The 24,201-nt window shown below is 45.9% G+C and overlaps 2 protein-coding genes across 7 annotated transcripts in view; one reads left to right on the top strand and one right to left on the bottom strand.

Annotated features, from left to right (window-relative positions):
• SMG5 (SMG5 nonsense mediated mRNA decay factor) overlaps positions 1–5,010 on the bottom strand; it is a 32,797-nt gene extending 27,787 nt beyond the window's left edge. Inside the window, exon 1 of the mRNA XM_080984450.1 lies at positions 4,668–5,010. Within this exon, the coding sequence (XP_080840576.1) occupies positions 4,668–4,756 (89 nt within the window). The 5' untranslated portion in view covers positions 4,757–5,010. The remainder of the gene's footprint in view (positions 1–4,667) is intronic.
• Positions 5,011–7,174: 2,164 nt separating this feature from the next.
• Positions 7,175–24,201, top strand: part of TMEM79 (transmembrane protein 79) — a gene marked incomplete at its 3' end in the record, with an annotated part of 23,441 nt that continues 6,414 nt past the window's right edge. Inside the window, exons 1-3 of one of the 6 annotated variants that reach the window (XM_080985931.1) lie at positions 7,175–7,302; positions 19,961–20,936; positions 23,298–23,511. In XM_080985931.1, the coding sequence (XP_080842057.1) occupies positions 20,177–20,936; positions 23,298–23,511 (974 nt within the window). In that variant the 5' untranslated portion in view covers positions 7,175–7,302; positions 19,961–20,176. Of the gene's footprint in view, positions 7,303–12,374; positions 12,638–19,113; positions 19,654–19,960; positions 20,937–23,297; positions 23,516–24,201 lie in introns of those variants that run through there. The other 5 variants (XM_080985932.1, XM_080985929.1, XM_080985934.1 and 2 more) reach the window with 5 other exon arrangements.

The raw sequence follows: 24,201 nt of genomic DNA, 5'->3' as shown, positions 1-24,201 counted from the left end.
ATTGCCATGATCTTCCTCCTTACCTTGGTTTCTTAAAGCTTGTTCACCCAATCAAGATACATGGGTGACAAAATAATACTGTACTGTGATAAAATAAAAGCATATTTAAAACATTTTAAAGCATCTGAAAACATTTAAACACACTAAAACAAGTTTAAAAACAGATGTAACCAAATCATGTGTCTGGACAAGCCTGTTGAAACAGAAACATTTTCAACAGGTGTCTAAAATAGTATTGTGAGGGTGCCCGCTTAATGTCAATTGGCAGGGAGTTCCAGAGCACCAGTGCAGCCACACAAAAGGAACGACTCCTCACAAATGCAGAATGAACAGCATGTGGCACGTGCAAAAGTGCAAGTTCTGCAGATAAAATTCTGGGGTGCAATAGCCACACCACCTGGCTAGTTACCTTTGGTCACTGTGTTTACCTTTACTGCAAGGTTAAGCTAAGAGGCAAGCCTCCAGTTTTAAGCAATGCGCAGCCAGTTCAGGTGCTTGCTCCTTTCTCCAAGCATCCCTCAGAATTCAGCTGCATGGAGGAAGTCAGGCCTGACCTAGCCCGTCACTTGCTACTCCCTGGCCGTCAATCCACATCAGCAGCAGCTGAAAATGTACCTGACAAGGGGCTCTAGTCCACAAATGCTTGTAGCATAATAAGTCTGTCACGGTGTGACCAGACTGTTTTCAGAGAAGAATCTAACAGAGCCACGCTTTCAGAGTCTATACCTGTTAGGAAGAAAGAATAGCCGCATTTGACAGGCTAGTCTCCACTGATGGAGAAAGTCCATAGCTCCGCCGGTGGCTGAATCCTGACTAGAAAGTACACTCTAGTTGTTCCCTCCTTTGCTCCCACAGAATGTTAGCTACCTCTCCATACTTCCAGATGAAGATATTGGAAGCAAACCTCTTGAGGTGTATGTTTTTAGGTCCAATTTTTATAGTTGCAAGTTGTTTGGGCTTTAATGTTAAAACCCACCCTTAGGTTGAAGGGCAGGCAATAAGCACACACACACACACACACACACACACTGGGTATGTTTGTGTGTGCAAAGAGTAGCCTATACACAACCTATTCCCATAAAGCAGCAACTCCCAAGCAGATACTACCCTCAAGTTCTGAACTTGCTGCCACTGCTCTGGAAGGAAAGTCCCACTCCAAGATTTAAAAGCTTGCACAGGTGCCAAATACCATGTGGTTCTAAGGTTGTGATGTAAGGGTAGGCTCTATTCTCTGGTGAGAAGCCTTCCAGGGGCCACATGCCAGTACTGGGTGGTGCAGCCAGGGCCAAAAATGGGCATGGACACAGGTAACGTGTCCACATTAATAGATCCACAGTACACATCCTTAAAAAATGAAGGACATTCTGCAAGCAAGATTCCGCACAGGGAAAAGTTGAGCTTGGGGACTGCACAATAGAAACGAAACACAGGCAAGGTTGGCTGGGGGACATGGAAGCTAGCTGTGACTTGGGCTCACTTGACAGTGAGAAAGACACGTACTGTACAGCACCTAGAAGCAGGAACGTTAGCTAGAGAAACCTGCAAGGAATACGAGAAGACTATTTGGGGCAGTAGTTAGCCATCTGGTGCTCAGCACCAGGCTTCAAACACACCCTTTCCCCTTACTCTCTAAGCAAACCTAAAGGCTTCACAGTTAAGAAGTACTGACCTTCCAACTACTTGATATTTTCAATATAACTGAAAGCAGTGTCACTTTGGGTTATTAAGAGGTTGGCACTGGACCTTGCTGACGCATTTTGATACCTACTGCTGGGTTTGCTCATTGGCAGAAAGCAAGTCTAATGCCTCGGTCTATTAAAAGACCCGAAAATGGCAATGCATACCATGCTCCATGAACACAAGCCAATGACAAGCATTCTGACTGTAGGGAAGAAGGCAGGGAAAGCTGTTTGCATCTCAAGCCTCAGCTGTACTTGGCCAAGGATTCAAACTCAACCACAGGCTCACCAAGTGACCTTAGAAAAACCACTTACATCATCAGTTTTCTTCCTTCACTCCACACTGCCCTCCACAAAAAGACAGCTATGTGACCTATGATGTGGCAGGGAAATGCCTAAACCATAGAAAGCTAACCTTGAAAAAGGCTGTCTTACCCTCCAAGGGTCATGTGCCACTCTCTCATGAGTATTTTCAGAAACCATTCACACCTGCAGGCACACAGCACACATATCCTTGTCATAGTACCTGGTGACAAGGTTTAAACCTCTAATTTCATCCCAGCACTGCAACGGAGCTTCAGATCACCCCATCACCATCCTGGCTGTATGAAGAGCTTTAAATATTTCCTCCCAATTCAGCACTATTGTGGGGAGGAAAATGAGTACTGGTGGGCCTAATCTGCTTCATGGGTTTGCCACTCTGTCTTAAACCAGATGTGGAAAACCCTTGGCCCTCCAGACATTGCTGAACTCAAAACTCTCAGCATTCCCAGTCTTTGGCCTAGGGCTGATGGAAGTTGTAGTTCAGCAACATCTGGAGGGTCTAAATCCAGGTTGCTGTCTAAGAAAATGTCAGGAAGGAGACAGAAGAATCTATGTGGAGCCACAGGGAAAGCAGATGAGGTGGGGACAGAAAGGAACAGAATTATTTACTCTGAAGTGATATGCTATAAAGCAAAGGAACATGGCAACAAAGTGCATCCAGCATTCAACTTGCATGCAGTGGCCTGGGAATAGCCACTGAGAGTTGCCATAATCCATCTGTGAAGTAACCTGCCTCCATATAACGTTCTGAAAATTATGATGGAAGGAAATAGGCAGATGCAGCGGACAGGGCTTTGTTAAATGCCACAGAAGAGAATCACTTAAGAGTGTCTTAAGAGTGCCTGCCTTTACTGCCCTGTCAAAAAAAGGGTCGGGATGAAGAAATTGTCAACTTCTTTACACTCTTGACTCTGGGTTTCCTGCCCCATCATACTCTGCTTAAGTGGGAATGGAAGAAGAAACTGGCTGAGAGGGTCAGGATGGATTTAAAAAAAGGGCAGGGCTGGACCTTTTAAAAAAACCAGAGCAAGGTGAAATAAAATAATTGCAAATGCCTCCTGTCACCCAGTGGAGAGGGGGAAAACCGATGGATCCATAAGTTTGCAAGAGTTTGCCAAATTTAAGGAAAGCTTCCTCCTTGCCAAGCTCCATCTAAGAGATAAAGCTATCTGTGGGATCAGGGCAGAAATTGGTGGCTGGGAGAGAACCAGGTACAAATCCCTGCTGCCATTGGGTGACCTTGGTCCAGCCTCTCTCTCACAGCATACCCTCCTTCACAAGTGAGGATAAGATGGGGATGAAGGGATCTGGGGCCATTTTCAGCTCAGGCTTCCTCACAGGGTTGCTCAGAAGATGGGGACCTTGAGTCATTCAGTCACCCTGTTCCACCTCTGTACCATTCAGTCACCCTCTTTCATCCTCACTTAAGGATTGTTCAGGAAAAAAACTGAGAAGGAGGGGGAGCACCTTATGTCATTCAGTTGTCCTCTTTTGACCTCATGGGGAACAAAGAGAATAAAGGGTGTGTGAGAGGTTAGAAAGAACCTTGAACTATACCAAAATGAGTTTTAACTATTTTAAATTTCTGAATTTGAAATTGCTGTAATCTGCCCCGGGACCTCCTGGTGAAAGGTGCACAATAACTTTAGTAGTAAGAAGAATAACAATGACAACAACTTTTACCTAGCCTCCTGTTCAGGGCTGCTGCAATGCACATTCACCTCTTGGACTTCCAATAAATATATTATAGCAATATTCTGCCTTATATACATTAAGATTAAACTGACCAGGTACCTATTCAAAAGAGGCGAAGAGGGTGAAGACAAGAGGATTAAAGGTGGGGTGAGAAGGCACCTTGGCCTCTACAGCTCCCCCCACCTATACAATCCCTCTCAGGGTCACTAAAAATACAAAATGGGGTGGCCACCTCAGGCCAGTCAATTCTGCTCTTTCATAGGGTTGAAAAGGAAAATGCAAAGGAAGATAAAAGACAAGGGGTGGGTGGATGAGAAAGATACTTGGGTTTAAACAGGTGTAACCTGCCATGGGCCCTTAGGTGGGGAATTGATCCTAACCCCCCCTTATTCTCTCAGAAACCCCAAAGGGGGGGGCTAGCGGATGAAGAGACGGATGTGAGACAGATCCCCAGGTCATAATATTGGGCGTTAATTGTTGTAACCCACCCTGGGTCCTAGGTGGCTAATAAATAATGGTGACCATCCTATCCTCCCTCCTCAGGGTCGGTGAGAACAGAAAACGGGGGAGGGAAAGGGGGCACCTTAGGCCACTCAGTTGTGCCCTTTCAACCTCACGAGAGGATAAAGGGGGGGGGCAACCGTGTGTGTGTGTGTGTGAGAGAGAGAGAGAGAGAAAGAGCCTTGGGTCCCAGTATTGCGTTTTAATTCTTGTAACCCGCCCTGGGACCGGGGAAATCACTACCACCCTCGCCTAACCCCCCTCCCCCGCCCCGGGGCTGGTTGTGGGGCGAGTTAGAAATATGAGCGGACTGGGGTAGGGAACCATGCCCGCCACCGTGACCTCGGTAGACACACAGATATAGTTGGATAGATACATTATCATTTGACCAGGGGGAGGGAGAGGGGAAGAGGCCCGGATCCGAGGCAGATAAACCGGGGGTGGGGTCTCCCTGCCTTTCTCCCTCACCGGTAGAGCCTCTTGGTGTGGAGAGCTTTGGCCTCGGGTTCCCCGCCGCCGCCGCCGCCTCCTCCTCCGCTTCCGCTGCCTTGGCTCATGGCGCCCAGCCGGGCCTGCCCCGCGTGTGGCCGGCGGCTTCCGAAGGGCTCCCTCAGCAGCTCCACCTGCCGCCGCTGCTCCAGGCCCAGCCTTCCCCGCGGCGCCGCTCCAGCTGCTGCTCGTCCCGCCGCCCCTGCCTCAGGGGCCGCCGCCGCTGCTGCTCCTCCTCCGCCGCCTGCCTCTCGAGACTCCCCCGCTGCCGCCGAGCCTGCTGCTGCTGCTGCTGCTGCCGCCGGCGGCCCCCTCGCCCGGCAGCCATCGCGCTCCGGCTCCTCCCCCGCCCCGCCGTGCGCGCGCTTCCTCCCTTCCCTTCCGTCCCTCCCTCCCTCCTTCCTTCCTTCCGCGATCGGGATCCCGGGGGCTGCCGCGGCTGCGGAGGAGGAGGAGGCTGCCCACCTCAGCCAAGCCGCGCGAGAACTCGCCCGCGCCTCTCGCGAGACCTGGCCGCGCGCCTCCGCACCCCGACCGCCAGGGCCGCATAGATACATACATACATATACATACATAGATATAGAAAAGTAAAGAGGGAGCATTCAGTGGCCTGGTGGCAAGCGGAGGAGGGTTTGCTTTGCTTTGTGTCTGTCTGTCTTTTACACCTTTTCCCCTCATTCTGATGTACATGGTTCTTCACACACACACACACACACACACACACACACACTCTCACTCTCTCTCTCTCTCTCTCTCTCTCTCTCTCTCTCTTAATCCTCACAACCCTGAGAGGTAGGGCAGGCTGAGCGGCAAGGCCCGGCCCAATGTGAGCTTCATGGTTAATGAGTGGGGATTTCTGAACCCTTGTCTCTCCCAAGGTCTGAGTATGACACTAACCACTGTCTGCACCACCACTGGCTCTCAATGCCGAAGGTTTGACCCCCACCGGCACCTCCAGGTAGGGTTGCAAGAGCCTGTAACTCTCATGTGCCACCTTACGCAAGATTTTTTCAGTGTTAATTTTGGCAGAAATGATCAGTGTTGCTAAAGAAGCTTTTGCTCGCTGTCCATAGGTAATGTTACTGAATTTTTTTGATGATACCAATATTGCCAAAAGAACTGGCCTTGTAAATTCCCTTGGCAGCTCAAATAATATTTGCAACTCAGTGGCAAGCAAGCAGCCCAAAATCTAACTGTTGAACACTTGGCACCACTCACTCTGGAATGTAGCTATAATGAAGAAAATTATGCATAATTTTAGATTCGACAAGAACATCCATATGCTTTTATATAATTTGGCATTCCTTTACTATATATGCAATGGAGAAATCATTTTCAAGACAACGCTCATCACAAACCTGGCAAATCTTGAACTAGACTTGATAATCAGATTACACAAACTTTTTTTTTTTTGTATGTGAAGACATTCTAACTTTTTTTTTCTATGGCTTGGATTTTGTTACTTAACCCGTGTGTAACTGTGTTTACCTTATGTGCCTTTTTTAGTTTTGTTTTTCGTCTTTCAATGTTCACCTGCTGTTATAATTGTTCTGTTTTAAAAATACCTACAAACAAAAAGAGCCATCTTACCAGTCAGTGCTCCCCTGCTTCAATTTTATCTTCACAACAAGCCTGTGAGGTTGTCCAGGCTGACTACTAGGAGTCACTCAGTGACCTTTGTGAGTAAAGAGGGATTTTAGCCATCTTTTTAACTATCTTACCTAGCTTGCCTGGTTCAACTAACTTACCACATTACAAGTGGTTGCAGAATTGTCGTACACTACTCATAGTCTCAGCCTGGCTCCATCCTATAATGTTGAGATAACAACATGCAGGGCTGTTGTGTAAACATCGTTTCTCAGCTTGACCCCCTAGTCTGCAATATTAACCATGGAGATTGTAGCTCATCAGTATTAAGCTGCTCTGTCTATCAGTCCTCCCCTGCAATATAGTGATAATGAACTGAATTTTTTAATTGGCAGGGGAATTTTTAGCAGGTCATTTTTGAAATGGATTCCTCCCCCGAGGAGATTTAAAAATGTTTTTCTTTCAAACTAAACTTGGAAGTCCTGAATCCAAGGAAAAGGCTGGGTTTCTCTTCTATTTTTCTGATCTCTCTACAGCACCTCGAGGGCAGGACTCCAGCAGGGGGCCTCTGTGTGACGACAGTCCCCCGGTGACTGGCAAAGGAAAGGGCAGCTTCGGCTTCGTCTCGCGACATCAGCGTACATCGTCGCGAGAGCTCATACACCGGTCGCTAAGCGCGTTTCCTTTCCCATGAGATTTGCCAGGACTATAGTAAGGGCAAGATGGCCGCTCTTCCAGCTTCAAACTGCATTCAAATAAACTTTATTGACAACCTAATCGGTTGCCAAGCAAACGTGGTCAGATTGGGGAGGAAGGAAATCAGCGTTTTAAATATTATTATTATGCGTGTATGGGGTGTTAGGGGAGGGGTACACTGGTGGGGGCCATGTCGTATTCCTTCTGGGGTAGTTTTTGTCCACCTTTGGTCCCCACCCTGCACTCAGCTCTCACCTATGGCTCCTAGAAGCTGTCAGCATACGACAGCAGCCACACCCCAGGAATGGCTTCGACTGGCCGGCTAAACCAGGTGAGGGCTTAATGCAGAATGCTGCAGTGCAATTGCTCACAGGAGCAAGACCTTGCCAGCATATAACACCCCTGCTCAGAGACCAGCTCTGGTTGCCAATTTGCTAATGGTGTTACTACAGTCAAAGTGTGTGTGTGTGTGTGTTGCTAAATAAATAGATAAAATAAAAGGAGGAACTTGAATGTGCTCACATGGTTCTGCATCTCCTCATTTCATCCCTACAACAACCCTGTGAGGTAGGCTAGGCTGAGAGAGAGAGCGACTCACATAGCTGTCAACTTTTCCCTTTTCTTGCGAGGAATCCTATTCGGAATAAGGGAATTTCCCTTAAAAAAAGGGAAACGTTGACAGCTATGAGCGACTGGCCCAAGGTCACCCAGGTCCTAGTCAAAATTCTCTAGCTGCTGCACCACACTGGCTCACAAGGGGTAGGGGTCAACACCAATGAGCCCCCCCAGAGTCCTGGTGCCCCGATACTTGCCCAGGTTTGCCAGGTACTTTGTTGTTGTTGTTGTTTAGTCGTTTAGTCATGTCCGACTCTTCGTGACCCCATGGACCAGAGCACGCCAGGCACTTCTGTCTTCCACTGCCTTCCGCAGTTTGGTCAAACTCATGCTGGTAGCTTCGAGAACACTATCCAGCCATCTCGTCCTCTGTTGCCAGGTACTAGGGTTGCCATATGTCTGGGATTTCCCAGACATATACGGAACACTGCAGTCGGAAGCAGTGTCTGGGCAAAAATCGAAAACAAAAATGTATGGGAAAATCCGTACATATGGCAACCCATGGCAAACTTCATTCTTTTCTCTTTTTTGCGATTTTGCCAAAAATCTCAACAGCTTAAGAGAGGTCAACAACTTTGCCCACCTGCCCCCCATGAAAGAAAGCTAAACAACTTTTCTGTCTGGATTGTCACTGTTTGAAATATGGCAACCCTACCAGGTACTGATCCCTGACTAAACCCAACACCATGAATTAATAGAAAATATTTTGTGGAGAGGAGGCTAATATGTATTAATAATTGTTCTTGGCTCAGTCAGATTGCAGAAAGAAAAAAACACTCCATTTCTCCACTTACATCCAAAGTAGGGTGGCCATGTGTCCTTCTTCAGAGAAGGCAATCTGGTTTAAATGGTCTCCCTTGGCAGGTTGTGAACTCTCCTTTCTTGGGGGTTTTTAAGCAGAGGTTGGATGGTCATCTGTTATGGATGTTTTAGCTGAGAGTCCTGCATTTTCAGGGGGTTGGACTAGAGAACCCTTGGGGTCCCTTCTAACTCTACGATTCTGTGAAATATACATAATCCAAAAAAGGCTTTAAATGGCTTAGCAGCACCTGAACAGCAACACTAAGCAGGCCCAGTAGGTATGGGGATGTAGAATCATTAGAACTGTAGAGTTGGAATGGACCTCTAGCAGTCCAACCCTCTGCAATGCAGGAATATGCAACTGTACCGTAAGAGGATAAAACTTGCAACCTTTGCATTATCAACACCATGCTCTAACCCAGGCATAGGCAAACTCCGGCCCTCCAGATGTTTGAGACTACAATTCCCATCATCCCTAGCTAACAGGACCAGTGGTCAGGGATAATGGGAATTGTAGTCCCAAACATCTGGAGGGCCGGAGTTTGCCTATGCCTGCTCTAACCAACTACCTTATGTTTCTATTTAAATGACAGCAATTACTTCTAAATTTGCATCTAACACACACACACACACACACACACACACACAAAGCCTCATACCCAGCAGAATTCTAATAAACCAAAAAGTTTCCTCTGCCATCTTGATTCAAAATGACATCCAATTTTATCCAAACATAGATGAAAACATGCTCCTAGATCTCAGGAACCACCATGTAAAATTTGTTTGCTAAGTGTCCATCATTTCTGGTGCTGGTTTTGACCTTTAAAGCCCTTGACTGCCTAGGACCCTTGTACCTACGGGACCGCCTCTCTTGGTATGCCCCATGGAGAGCCTCAAGGTCCATAAATAGCAACACCCTAGTGGTCCCAGGCCCTAAGGAAGTTAGATTAGCTTCAACCAGAGCCAGGGCCTTTTCAACACTGGCTCCGGCTTGGTGGAATGCTCCGCCTCATGAGACCAGGGCCCTGCAGGATCTGATTTCTTTCCGCAGGGCCTGTAAGACAGAGTTGTTCTGCTTGGCCTTTGGCTTGGAGCCAATTTGCTTCCCTCCCCCTCTTTCTTTTTTCTTTTCCTTTCTCCTCCTGCGATGAGGCTACATTTTAATATTTTAATGTTTCAATATTTTAATGTTGTATTTTAATTTTGTTTTAAAGTTGTATTCATTCTACTTGTTTTTATTATTGCTTGTTAGCCCCCTGAGCCCGGCCTTGGCTGGGGAGGGCAGGGTATAAATAAAAAATATTATTATTATTATTATTTCCCATTTGCTGCTCAAAAGGATAAATTGACATAAATTTGACATTAACCCAAAATGATGCTCAGAAGCCAGTTTGGATAAAAGTTCAGTCTGCCAGTCCTTACCTCAGGGTCACTGGACTTCCGGCAAAATTAATTCAAAAGGGAAACTTCATAGTGAAACTGCAGTAAGTTACATTTGCTTAGGACTTCATCGGGTCCAAGCTTTTATTTCCCACTACAGGTGCTCCATCTAACTCAGTATTGTCTACACTGACTGGCAGCAGTGGCTCTCCAGGGTTTCAGGCAGGGGACATTTTCAGCCATATCTGGAGAGGCAGGGAATTGAACTCAGCTACACAGCTGCAAATATAACGTTCTAAGTGCATTTTAAGTGCATTATACAACTGTGGCACTAGATGGCAATGGTGAGCTATTGGCAAATTCAGTATTTTCACAGCTTTTTATATATGCATAGATTCCACCTGGTACCTTCTGTTCTGCCAGTGAGCCAGAGCTCTCCTCCTAAAACTAGATACTGTACAAGTTTCTAGCCCTTATGGCTCCCAATTAATGGCTGATTGACCTTGGGCTCTCCTGCATGCAAGGCAGTTACTCTTTCACTGAGCTACAGCCTAGGAAACACTGGGAACATAATGTTATCACCAATCACTGTATTGTGAATGCGCTTATCTTATATCTTATATAAACTTGAGCTTAGCCTGGAAATGGCACAGATTTACAGTGCCATGTGCATTTTGTGGCCTTTTAGCCAGTTTGTACATTCCTACCCCTACCCCTGCACCTCCCCTGTTAAAAATCAATCATTTTGAGGAGCTACCTTAGCAGGTTTGCATGCCTTTCCCTCCGGAATTTGCCTTTGTTGACCAAGCAGTTTGAAACCTGCCGTTCAAACTCTTGTCCAGCTCAGGCTCCTGTATACAACTGGGCAAAACAAATATTGACCTGACAGCAGAACGCACTCTGCTCAACAGCAGTCATGCTCAGACTTGGCTCACCTCTGGAAACGATACCAATTTAAAAACAAAAACAAAAAAAACATGTTTGCCATTCTCAAATGGTGGGAAGTTGAAGAGCACTTAACACTTCAAGAGCACATAAGAGGCAAAACCGATTGCATTGTTTTTGTGAGGGGTATTTGCAAATACACAGGTTCAGAAGGTGTTTTGGGGACACAGGTGGGAGTGAAAGAACATCGGTCCTCTGGAATGTGAAAGCCAAACTTCTCTCCCCAAAACTGCTGGCTGTTCTGGTTTCCCTTCACAGTCACTTGAACTGTGAAGTGTGACTGGGCAGCAGCAAAATGTTCATCAGAGTCCACCCACAACTTGGTCATCCATCCCCAGCTCTGAAGTAAAGGAAATCCCCATCAAAACCTGTGATTAAAAATAATAATACTGCTGCCTTCCCCAGCACTTCTAATTTTGGAAACCTTTAGCATACTCAGGAATCAAAGATTTGTGTCTCTTTTGTTGGAAATGTATACTTTTTTTGTGCATGCTGAAATTTCCCTTTTTAATGACACCCCACTCATACTCAGAAACGGAACTTCTTGGTTGCTCTGCATTGCTACCTGAAACCAAAACAGTAAGAGATGTTATTGTGAAATATAAAACAAAGGAGTCGTCGTCACATAAAATAGGGTTGCCATATTTCAAAAAGTGAAAATCTGGTCAAAAAAGTTGTTGAGCATAAACGACGCTGCCAACATGGCTTGCCATACGTTCGGATTTCCCAGACAACCTCCCATTTCCCATTATATCCTGGAAATTCCAGATGTAAGGCAACCCTAAAATCAGGACTGAGCCTGATCTTGAGAGCCAGTATGGTGTAGTGGTTTGAATGTCAAACTAGGACCTGGGAGAGATGAGGGTTCAAATCCTGGCTCGGCTGCCATGAAGCTGCCTGGGTGACCTTGAGCTCAGTCACTGCCTCTCAGCTTAATCTACCTCACAGGTATCTGAAGAAGTGTGCATGCACATGAAAGCTTAGTATACCCAGAACAAACTTAGTTGGTCTCTAAGGTGGTACTGGACAATTTTTTAATTTATTTCGACTGCATCAGACCAACATGGCTACCGACCTGAATCCACCTCACAGGGTTGTTGTGGGGATTGAAAAAGGAGGGGGAGAAGCACATCTATCCCCTTGGAAAGAAAGGTGGGATAGAAATGCAATGAATAAATGCATGAGTAGGCAAACTAAGGCCCGGGGGCTGGATACGGCCCAATTACCTTCTAAATCCAGCCTGCATCCGAGAATCAGCGTGTTTTTACATGAGTGGAATGTGTCCTTTTATTTAAAACGCATCTCTGGGTTATTTGTGGGGCCTGCCTGGTGTCTTTACATGAGTAGAATGTGTGCTTTTATTTAAAATACATCTCTGGGTTATTTGTGGGACATAAGAATTCATTCTTTCCCCCCCCCAAACAATATAGTCCGGCCCCCCACAAGGGCTGAGGGACAGTAGACTGGCCCGCTGCTGAAAAAGTTTGCTGATCCCTGAAGAAATGGCTAATACTGATAAATAAAGTTGGCGTGTATGTTTAAAAGAGAGATCAGAACTTGCGGGACTTAGCCGACTCCATCCACACTTTCCAGGAGGGATGTGCATGTGTTTCAAAACTCAGAGGCTTGGAGGGTGGGGCCAGGCAAGCCACCCCCCTGGCCCTTTAATCCCAGCTCCACCTGGGCTGGTTAAACAGGTTTGAAAGTCCAAGCGAAAGCAGAGGGTAAGCTGAGCATTTCCAGAGAATTATAGTCGCTATAGAGAACAACCGTTCTTAAACTGGATCTGCTTCCTGGTGTTTGGAACAAGCTCAGTTTTCTTTCCCCAGGTAAAAAAAGGGGGACGTGAAGGCTGGGGAAGAGGGGATTTGGAGGGAGCAGAAAGTGGGGACGCTATTGTGGGAGCCATGCCTTCCTCCATTTGGGTAAGCCCTGTTTTAATTTGCTTCTGTACCTTTTCCTCTTCAGAAATAGGAGCCACCTTGGGTTCTTCCTCTCTCCTAAACATAGACGGGTTGCAGAAATATTTTCCATTGTGTTTCGGTTGTGATCTCCACCCCCCCCCCCCGCCACCATCATGTTGTGTTTGTGTGGTGGGAAAACTGGCATTTCCTTGAAAATGGTCAGTGTTTTCAATAAATGCCACAGGCTTTGGGCTCCAAAGTTTTAAAATAAAATCGGTGTGTGTGTGTGTGTTAGTGATACACAAAGAAAACTAGGTAAGAAAGCAAGAAATCTTTTTGCACATCTGAATTGCAAAGGGAATTCTACTCGAGGGAAATTCTAGACACAGTTCTGTGATCCTTAGTCAGAAGAGGTAAATAGTGATGCTCAGTGGGTCTCCCAGATAAGTGTAGATAGAAACGGCAGCATTACGAAGCAATATTGTGGATGTTTGCTTTGGATAGGGAACTCTACTGAGCTTCATGCACACAGGATTGCTGCTTTAAATTGTTAGTTTTTAAATGAGGGGTTTGCCAACTTTTTGGGGCCTCTGGGCGCATTTAGAATTTGCAACTCCCAGTCAGACTAGGGCTGTATGTTAACTATGCAAAAGTGGTATAGGATTTGGAAGCAAACACGCAAAGCGCTTTACAAAAAAAAGAAGGCAATAAAATTGTAAATAAGAAGACTTGAGTCCTGATAATTTAAGGTTTTCAAAAAGTAAAAATAGGAATAAATAAAAAACAGATTAAAGCTCGCATCAGCTTTCGAAATGTCCTTCCAGTTCTATGATTCTATCTAGGCAGGCTTGTCTAAACAAAAATGTTTGTAGTAGGTGCCGAAAAAAGGCGCCTGCTTGATATCAACAGGCAGGGAGTTCCAGAGTTTGGGTGCTGCCACACTAGAATATCGAGTTCTTACAAAGGCAGAATGGGTATTATGTGGCACTTGCGATGGTGCCAGTTCTGCCGATTGAAGATTGTGCTTGTAGACAAACTAACACAACATTGCATTGTAGTCAGAGGTGATGTTACCACAGATAAATGTTACGACTCGCCTCCCGTCATTTATTTCATTAATTCCTCACCAGAACAGCCTAGAACACCTTCTGTTCCCTTTTCCTTTTGGAGAGGTCTGTGAGCCTGAACTTTATCCAGATTTTTGTTATTTAGATATCATGTCTCTGACTCTCTCCAAGGTTGATAGAAGCTTGTTAACTTTGCAAGCCTGTTGTTGTAACTGACCCTATATATATTTGGCATTTATATATTATTTCCCAAGTGTGTCATGAGAATGCCCGGTTCACCTGTGTATATATATTTTTTCTGATGTACTATTTGGATGTTTTAATTCTTTTATATCAGTTGCCTAGAATTGTACAGTTGGAAGGGACCCCGAAGTTTAATCTTTTTCATTCTTTACCAACCTGGTGTCCTCCAGATGTTTCAGACTATAACTCCCATCAGCCCTAGCCAGCATGGGATGCTGGTACTTGTAGTTCTAAGGTACAACACTGCATGGGGCTGCCCTTGAAGATGACTTGGAGACTTCAGTTGGTCCAGCCAGATTACTGGCAGGTGTTCCATTTATATCCCATGTGATTCCTGTTTTAAACGAGCAGCACTGACTTCCAATTTGTTTCTGGGCTCAATACAAGGTGCTCATGTTAGTATTTAATGCCCTAAACAACTCAGACCTCAAATGCCTTTAAGGTTGCCTCCTTCCCCACAGACTCTCTTGGGTGTTAAGATTACTTCTTGGTAATTCCACTCTCAAATCTTCAGGAGGTGGTGGCCTAGGGACAGGGCCTTCTCTGTAGCAGCCCCTAAGATATGGTATGATATGAGGAGCATCTGGCATCCTCATCCTACAGCTTTCAGAAGATGCTGAAGATGTGCCTCTTTCTCCCGGCTTTTGACACTTGAGGCGTATGTTTTTCAGACTTACCTTACTGTTATGGTTGTAAGCTCTTTTAACTTGTTTTTAATATTCTCTTATAATTGTTGTAACCCACTCTGAGACCTTAGGGAGAAGGGCAGGTGACTGAAAAACATACAATCAGTCAATCAGTATCTGGAGGACAGCATGAGAGCTATCTGAGCCAGGAGCATTGAGCAGGCAGAAAAATGAAATAAGTCATTGATCAGGACCCTGTTTGCCTGTTGTACATTTTCAAAGTTCTAATCATGTTTTGGCTTCTAAACTATGGTGAGAGCCAAACTCAGTGTGGTTTGCTGTATGTGAAGAGCATTGGGACAATGTAAAAAGCCCCGTACAAATGGAAAGTAATTCTCCTTATCAGTTTTAACGTTTCCTAATAAGGCAGCAGCTGTCGGCTGGCTGTTTTAAATGGTGCAGTTCCATTGTTCACAAGAACGGAAGAAGGGACCTTATAGAGAGTCAGACTGTTTGTGCATCGAGCCCAGCATTGTTGACTGGCAGGTGTCTTTTTGGAGAACCTTGAACCTTCTATGTGCAGAGCAGAAGCTCAGCAAATGATTTATTCTATTTACTTTTCTTCCATAACGTGTATACACCGCACAATTGTAAACAACAACAAACAAACAAACTCAATGTGGTTTCCAGAAAGAATAAAACAATAAAATTATTTGTTAAAAACAACTATTTAAAACATTTTGAAAATAAAAATAAAATGAGCAATAAACTAAAAACAAATTAAAGTACACGCTGGTCCTCTGCGTATCTGAGCTTGTTTAAACAAGCATGTTTGGGTTTTTTTTAACATGCACTCTTTTTGAGTGCAAAGAAGGAACTTCCCTGTCAAAAGGCAGGGAGTTCCACAGTGTCAAAAGGCAGGGAGTTCCACACAGTTTTGACAAGTGTAGAAAGAATATTGTGTGGCACCCGCAAGAGTGCCAGTGATGATCGTTCCCTTCATAGGGAACAATAACTAACCTATATATTATTTTTATTTCAAAAAAAAAAAAAAATACACGCTGTTTGGTTGTAAGAAAAAACTCCTCAAAGTGGTTTACAAAAAGATGACAAAATCGAGGGAAATTAGCAACCCTACTTTAAAACATACAAAAGTTAAAATACTAGACATAAACTCTATTAATTGCAGCAAGCCACACAGCTCCGCATCTTTAACCTGCTGTCTGCTGCTTTTCCAAGATGCAAAAGTAGTCTGATTTAAGACTGCATAGATAAAATTAAAACTGAAATGAATCGCATAAACTATGGGGCTCTGGGTCCAGCTGCCTGACTGGTTGCCATCTTAACCAGAAGGTTAAAATTTCCTCAACTTTCTAAGCATCTGGGCTGGCTTGTCTTAAAAAAAAAAAAAAAAAAATTCTAGCAGGTGCCGAAAAGAGTATAGTAAAGGCACCTCCTTGATCTCAACAGGCAGGGAGTTCCAAAGTGCAGGTCCTGCCGCACTAAATGACTGAGTCCTTATAAATCTGGAATGGGTATTATGTGGCACCTGTAGTATTGCCATTTCCACCAGTCTAAGCAGGTGGGCACATACGGGGTAAGGCAATCTCTTAGGTAAACCGGTCCCGAGTTGTTGAAGGCTTTATGTGCTAATAGTAACACCTTGACCTTAGCCTGGGAGCAAATTTTTAACCAGTGTGGATTTCTGAGCAGGGATGCTATATGCTTAGAAGGCCTGTGTCCTTTCAGCAATTGTGCTGCAAAATTATGCACGAACTGCAGCTTCTGGATCAAGCGCAAAGGAAGCCCCACATAGAGAGCATGGCTTCCATACTGTTCCACAAATAATAATAATCCTGAAATTTTGAGTATTGGTAGTGAGAGAAGGACGGTTATTTAATGGAGCCGGTCATTCCTGATCAACAACTCACGGTTTGGAGGCAGCTGCCCAGGAAAACACCTAAAAGAACAGACTGTTTCATAGAGTTGTAGAATTAATAGAGTCGGAAGGGACCATTTGCAGGAACTGTTCTGGAATTTCCACCTTGTCTGCCTTCCCGCGCCTCCTTTTTTTTGCAGGAGCTCAGTTGATGTCATCCCCCAGTACTCTTGCCTTACCTATGACCCATAGCTCAATGGCAGAGTACCCGCTTGGCATGCGAAAAATTCCTGGTTCAGTCTCCACTGACCTCTCCAGCTAGGGCCTTCAATCAAATGCAAAAACATGGCACGGTTTTCTGCATTGTACAATTACTGACCCCTCTCTCATGTACCCTTTTGGGAGGCAGTCTTTGAACACTGATTTATTGCCCTGCCCACTTTGACAAGCATCTCTCCCCTCTGTGAGGGTTAGCCATGGGTCACTGTGGCCAGTGGCCCTAAAAAGATTAGCCACCCTAGGCTTGCCTGTTTCAGCTGAAAGTAAGCTGCCTTTATTTTTTGTTTTAACAGCAGACTGGACGGTGATTTTGAACAAGACAGCAGGTGTTTCATGGAACTATAAAATTCAATTCTACAATTCCAGCTTTTGCTTTAAAAAAACAAAACAAGCAGCTTCCTTTCAGTTAAGGGAGCCAAGGCTAGAGCGGCTAATATTTTTTGAGACTGCAGTCTGCACTGACCCATGGCTGACCTGGTCAAACTGTTTCATCATTAAGGGCATCCAACTGGCTGAGGCTGTCCAGCCTGTCTCCAGATCTCCAAGGCCAACACAGGTGTGTGTGAAATAGCCCAAACAGGCACCAGTACCTTTCCACAGGGCCTGCACTGGTGCATTCATAGCTCAGGGCAATGTCCCTTCACAGCAAAGGCAGCCTCTCCTTAGAGCCCCATTGCATAAGATTGAGCCTGCTGGATCAGGCCAGTGACCCATCTAGTCCAGCATTCTGTTCTAACAATGACCAAACAATTCCCGGTGGGAAACCAGCAAGCAGAATTCAAGCACAAGAGCTCTAACCCTACCTGTGGTTTCTGTTATGTACTGAAGTTCTCACCCTGGGCCAGCATAGTTTTTACTCACGTCTGCATATGCAAATAAGGAATTGAAAGTGACGTTCAGTGATTGGATAGTTACAGAAAATTGTTACTGTTGCTTTGTAGTTGAGCTCTATATAAGCGGGTTGGCTGAACCCTTCAGTTCAGTTCTGTTCTGGCCTGTGAATAAACAAGAGCTGTCTGAAGAATCGCTATGTTGTTCACCCACAACGTAACAGTTTCCACCAACTGGTATTCAGAAGAGTGGCTGGGGAAACCCAGCCAGATGGGCGGGGTGTAGATAATAGAATTATTATTATTATCTCTGCTGTGGAGGTGGAGCATAGCTATTGTGGCTAGCAGCCATCGACCACCCTCTCCTCCATAAATTTGTCTTATCTTTTAAAGCTAACCAAGCAAGTGGCAATCGCTGCCTTCCTGTGGGAGCGAGTTTAACACTGGACTTTCTTTTCTCTGCCCTGAACCTTCCAACATTCAGCTTCATTGGAAGCCCACAAGTCCTAGTGTTGTGAGAGAGGAGGAAAAACTTACTCCGTGCCTCAAATAATTTTATAAACTTCTATTTCACGTCTTACTCATGTTTTCTCTAAAGTAAGACATCCCAAACACTGCCACATTTCCTTATATGGGAGTCATCCCATCCCCTTGATCATTTTGAGGTCCTCTTTCTAAACCATTTCCAACTCCACAATATCCTTTTTGAGGTGAGGTGTCCAGACCTGTACAGATTAGTCCAAATGTGGTTGCACTTTTGTTTTGTTTTGTTTACTTATTTGTTATTATTCTTTTGTTTCCTTATCTGTTATTACTTCATATATATATATGTTTTGACGTCTCTCAGCCTTTGCCATCCTGGAGCCTTCCAGGTGTTTTGGACTATAAATCCCATCAGCCCCAATAAGCATGACTGATGGGAGTTGTAGTGTGAGGCATCCGAAGAGCGCCAGGTTAGGGAAGGCCAATGTGCAGGTGATATTTTACTGTAGGGATGGAAAGATCATTGACCAGCAAGATCTAGAACTCCGAAATCACTAACAGAAGACAAACAGATTTAAAGAAATCTGAGTTCATGAATTCTTTTGCTTGTTTTTTTTTAGTACTGCTAAGGTACAAAAGGAAAAGGAAAAAAAGTACTGCTAAGGTATGGTACTTCAGCGACAGACGTTTATAGAATTATGCTTGGGGTGGAAAAAGTGATTAGGGGAGAGTTTTTTTCTCCCTCTCTCATGAGACTAGAAGTTGTGGACATTCAACAGAGCTGAATGTTGGAAGATTCAGGGCAGATAAAAGAAAGAACTTTTCTCGCAGCACATAGTTAAACTATGGAACTCACAAATAAATATATTAAAATATAGATGATAAAAACAGCACTATTAAAATTAATACAAGGAACCCGGCTCGGTAGCAGACAGTGTTAAGCCAAATGTTCCACCCAAGAGGCCATGATGAGTAATTTGGAGGGAAGTGATGCCACATTGGTGTCCTGGGTTGTAGCTGGAATCATGAGAGTAGCTAGGGAAAATGGGTAGAGTTGTGGGGTGTGGCTTCTTCCCTTTTTCCTCCTGGCTTTATAATCCTCCAAGTCTTCTTACAACAGGCCAGGAAGGTAGCATTCTGGTTGGGCCGGGTCCTGGTTTCTGGCTAGGTGACAGCCCAGTTCATCATCGCTGAGTAACCAGAGCCTACCTAGTCCTGCTTGATCTGGATTTAGGAGCCCGGGCATCCAGCTCACAAGTCTGTGGCTTCCGTTTCAGGATCGAGGCTGGTCATTTCCCTTCTAAATATTAACCCAGGGTTACAGTTCTGTCATTGGCGCTCATGAGAGCCCTTATTGATTCTCATGAGTCAAGACTGTCTGTGCCAAGGTTTAAGGTTCACAAAAGGGTAACTGTAATGAAGAAAGGTTGCAGCGTTTGGGGGGGGGGTTTAGTTTAAAGTCGAGAAAGAGGCGACGTGATAGAAGCTTATAAAATTATGCTTGGCATTGGGAAAGTGGATAGAGATAAGTTTTTCTCCCTCTTGAAGCTACAACTTGTTGACTTCCAATGAAGCTGAACATTGGAAGATTCAGGACAAGACAAAAGAACGTCCTTCACACAGCACATAGGTAACATATGGAACTCCCTCCCACTGGAGGTAGTAGATGGCTTTAAAAAAAGAGGATTAGACAAATTCATAGAGGAGGAGGAGGCTATGCTCTGCCTCCATAGTCAGAGGCAGTAATGCTTGTGAAGACAATCATCTGCTTGGCCCCCCTTTGGCCTGATCCAACAGGCTTTTCTTACATTTTTATGTCCTTAAGCTTTTTCCACTGTTGGTATTTGCTTGAGTTGGGAGGCCTGGTTTTATAGAACAGTCCTATAATGGCTGCCTTTAAACTGAGTCATGTTGTATGCTTTTCCACCCCTTTGTAGAGCCAGATGGAGAAGATGAGGCGAACCTAGCTATAAACTTGTCCAGAAACAGATTGCACCTCCGCTTTCCAGATCTAAATTGCCCTCCCGGAAGCAGGGAGTCATCAGGACCAGGGATAAATTGCGGTTATGGCGCCCTAGCTTAAGAAGCCCACTGGATGCAACTGACCCCTTGAGAAGTCAAAACTTGCTGGAGATCTTCCTGGAGGTCCCAAAATGGCGGCTGCTATCCCTTTGGAGGAGGTGGTGATGGTAGCTTTGGGAAAGGACCCGCCTGAGAACCAGGAAGTGACAAGTTACACCCCAGAGCAGAATTCTGAGGCGACCCTGCCGTGGGATCAAGCCCGTCATGATACGTCTTGTGAGACGCCAACGCTGGAAACGTTGGAGACTGACTCCAGACCAAGTCCTGAGGGGAGCAGGGAAGAGGCCATTATGGAGCCTGGTGTGGACAGTGAGGCCTTCTCTGGAGTTCCTGCTACCCAAGTGGTGGAGGAGAAGGAGGAGGAGGAGGAGAAAGAGGATGACAACTGTATGCCAGCGGTGGCGGCCCAAGTCTTCATCCCCATCGACCCCTACTGCATCGAACGCACGCCAGTAACCGAGAAAAAGGAATGGTACCCAGCGTACGATGAAGAGGATGAGATTATTCGCTGCGAGAGGGAGAACGCTGCCCTTGAGAAGCAGAACTTCATCTCCCGTGGCTACTCAGCCCATTTTGACGACTCACCAAGCTACGAGGGGAAGGCAGGCAAGACCTGCGCCGAGAGGTGGCCTTGCCTTCAAAATGGCACCTGCAGCTCAGCCAACCTCAAAGCGGTGGCTTCCATGATTGGAGCCGCTGTCATCTTCCCCTGCCTGATCTACGGGGCATATGTCTTCTTGCCCTTTGACGCACCTTTCATGCCCACCATGAGCTCCCGCCTGGTCTACACCATGCGCTGCGGCGTCTTTGCCACCTTCCCAATCATCGTAGGTGAGTGTCTGGCTGTGGGTTTTGCTCCAGAGGAGAAAGGGTTTCCCTGCCAAGTTTGGCCAAAAAGGCCTTTGGGAAGCCTTTTCAGACTGAGGGCCATATTCCCTTTTAGGAATCTGGTCAAGGGCCATTTGCCTGGGGGTGGGGCAGGTTCCAGAGGTAAAAGATGGCAGAAACACAAGTGCAAATTGTACCTTTGTATATAGTAGGCTAGTTTTTATACATAGTTGAACACACCCCTCTATCTTCCAACTGGGCGAGCGAAAGGCATGGTTGGAATTCAAGGACAAAAGTACTCAAGGAGGGCATTGCAGGAGGGTGGACTAAATGGGGTACCAACCCTATGATTCTGTGATTCTAGGGTGCAAAATAGGACCAAGGAGAGGGGTTTGCCTGGTGTGAGGAGGTGTGACCTGAGGGGAGTCCTGAGGGCTAGAAAGAGAGGGCCTCTTTTGACCCCTGTCCTTCTGTTCATTTGACCCCTGCAGTCCAGTTCCCCCATTCTTGCCCCTGCTCAGCATCCAAATGTACCAGCTGCTGACTTGAATCAGTTATGCAAATCTAACACACTTTAATCTATTTCCACACTTTGCATAATGGTTTCTGCTAGTGCTGAGAACTTTACCCACCAATACTGACGACCGTTCTTGCTCTTCCTCTCTGGCCTGAGATTTTACTGGTCATGTTGTTGTTGTTGTTGTTGTTTAGTCGTTTAGTCGTGTCCGATTCTTCGTGACTCCATGGACCAGAGCACGCCAGGCACTCCTGTCTTCCACTGTCTCCCATAGTTTGGTCAAACTCATGCTGGTAGCTTCAAGAACACTGTCCAACCATCTCGTCCTCTGTCGTCCCCTTCTCCTTGTGCCCTCCATCTTTCCCAACATCAGGGTCTTTTCCAGGGAGTCTTCTCTTCTCATGAGGTGGCCAAAGTATTGAAGCCTCAGCTTCAGGATCTGTCCTTCCAGTGAGCACTCAGGGCCGATTTCCTTCAGAATGGATCGGTTTGATCTTCTTGCAGTCCATGGGACTCTCAAGAGTCTCCTCCAGCACCATAATTCAAAAGCATCAATTCTTCGGCTATCAGCCTTCTTTATGGTGCAGCTCTGACTTCCATACATCACTACTGAGAAAACCATGGCTTTAATTATACGGACCTTTGTTGGCAAGGGTCATAGAAACTATAAACTTCCTCATAAAAGCAGAGAGCAGTGAAATATATGTACACTCTTGCGCCAGATCTCAGAATTTGCATTTGTGCAATATGTGAACAAATGCGCTTCTCAGGCGATGCCCAACCCCGACCTGTAATATTCTTCAGGGCTTTTTATTGTTTGATTTCCGTGTTGATATTCTGAGGGTGTGTAAACAGACTTGCTTTTTCTGGCAGATCAAGCTGGGACCTGTTCTCGCTTTACTCTGTACATGATGCTATGCTGAATGAGGATGCTATTTAAATATCAGAAACTGTAATTCCAAAGGGCATCTACACCATGTTGCAAATGGATCTAGGATTCCCTTCCCAGGACTAAGATTGGAGGAAAAACTAGTTGTGCCATTTCCAGTAGAACCTAATGTTGCACAGTTCTGATTGGCCAATACTTGCAATATCAACAACCCACCTCTTCTCTGCCCTGGTCCCCTAGAGTGGTCTTGCTTCTCTTGTATATGTCTGATGTCAATAGGCAGAGAGTTCCATAGTGTAGGTGCTGCCGCACTAAAAGAAGGATTTCTTACAAATGCCTCCTCTTGCCCCCTCCCCAGTTTTAACCAAATCACTTGTCTCAATAGCCTGCTCAAAACAGTTGCTAACAGGGCTACAATTCCCAGAGTTCCCTGAGAAGCGGGATTGGGAGTTAAACTACTCTGGTTAACAGTGTGAAGGGTACAGGGAGTGTCCTAACTATTCTCAGCACCTTTAATGAACTACAGTTCCCAGAATTCTTTTCGGGGAAGCCACAACTGTTTAAAGTGGTGTCACACCGCTTTCAACGGATGGTGTGAATGTGGCCCTTGGAACCAGGTCTATGGAACCAAGGTGGCAGGTCCCTGAGAAAGTCTGGGAACCACTAAGCTAAAGGTTTGGTTTCTAGTTGTCAAATGAGCCTTGCCAGCTTGGGGAATAGTCAAAGATGTTTCTGCAGATCATATTGGTGATCGAGCTGGAATAAAAGGGTTTAGGTGGACTGGATTTTGTAAATTAATATGAGGGCCTTGAACCCAGCTTGGAAACAGATTTCCTGGGATGCAGGGTCCTGGCATCCTTTGAAGTCCACTGCATCTTCATGTTCAGGCGTGTGAGTACACTCTCTCTCTCTCTCTCTCTCTCTCTCTCTCTCTCTCTTCTCTCTTTTCATCCTGCAGGTATGATTGTGTACGGGGTCTCGCGGATCTGCTTCTCCTCCCTGCAGCCCTTTGGTGAGCTGCGCCGGGAGGTGGAGATCCACCGCCACTACGTCTCCCAGTCGGTCCAGCTCTTCATCCTGTACTTCTTCAACATCTCCGTCCTCTCCACTTACCTGCCCCAGGAAGGCCTCAAGCTCATCCCTCTGCTGACAGCCCTCTTTGCCATTTCACGGTAAGAGAGAGAAGCAGAAACGCAGCGAATGGTTAGTGGCGGCAGCACAGGCACAATTTCAACAGCAGGCCCAGCAGGGCCTCCTCGTCTGGAGGCCCCTAATGCAGCAGCCATGGCCAGGTCCACACCATCCATTTTTAAAACGCTAGGGTACCACTTCAAACAGTCATGGCTTCTTCCCACAAAGAATCCTGGGAGCTGCGGTTTGTTAAGCGTGCAGAGAGATGCTAGGAGGCCCCTGTTCCTCTCCCTGAGCAAGACGGTCTGGGCAGGTTGGCTTTGAAAGCAGACTCTGGGTTGTGTCTCAGTGACAGAGCACCTGCTTCTCATGGAGAAGGCCCCACATTCAGTCACCGCAGGCATCTCAGGTAAGGCTGGTCAGGCTGTCTCTGTTTGCCTAATGGAAGGGCCGGCCCTGCAGGCAGTACTGACCTAGAAGGGTCTGTCTCGGTCTAAAGGATTTTATGCCCCCAACTTCCTGCTCTGTTTGGCAGGAGGGGAAAACCGGGGGGGGGGGCACCAGCAGGTGACCAACCAGTTTAATCTAGCTCATTAGAGGTGAGGCTGAGTTTTAGGCACGTCGTCTAATATTCCTGGGGAGACCGGCGGTTGATTATTTATATGCCACCTATTTCCTCCAAGGAGCTCAAGATGGCCTACAGACTTCTCCTCCTCCCCATTTTATCCTCA

The sequence above is a fragment of the Podarcis pityusensis genome, assembly GCF_964106645.2.
Source record: "Podarcis pityusensis genome assembly, chromosome: 16".
In the NCBI taxonomy this organism is placed as follows: Eukaryota; Metazoa; Chordata; class Lepidosauria; order Squamata; family Lacertidae; genus Podarcis; species Podarcis pityusensis.
This window is presented reverse-complemented; position numbering and strand designations above follow the sequence as displayed.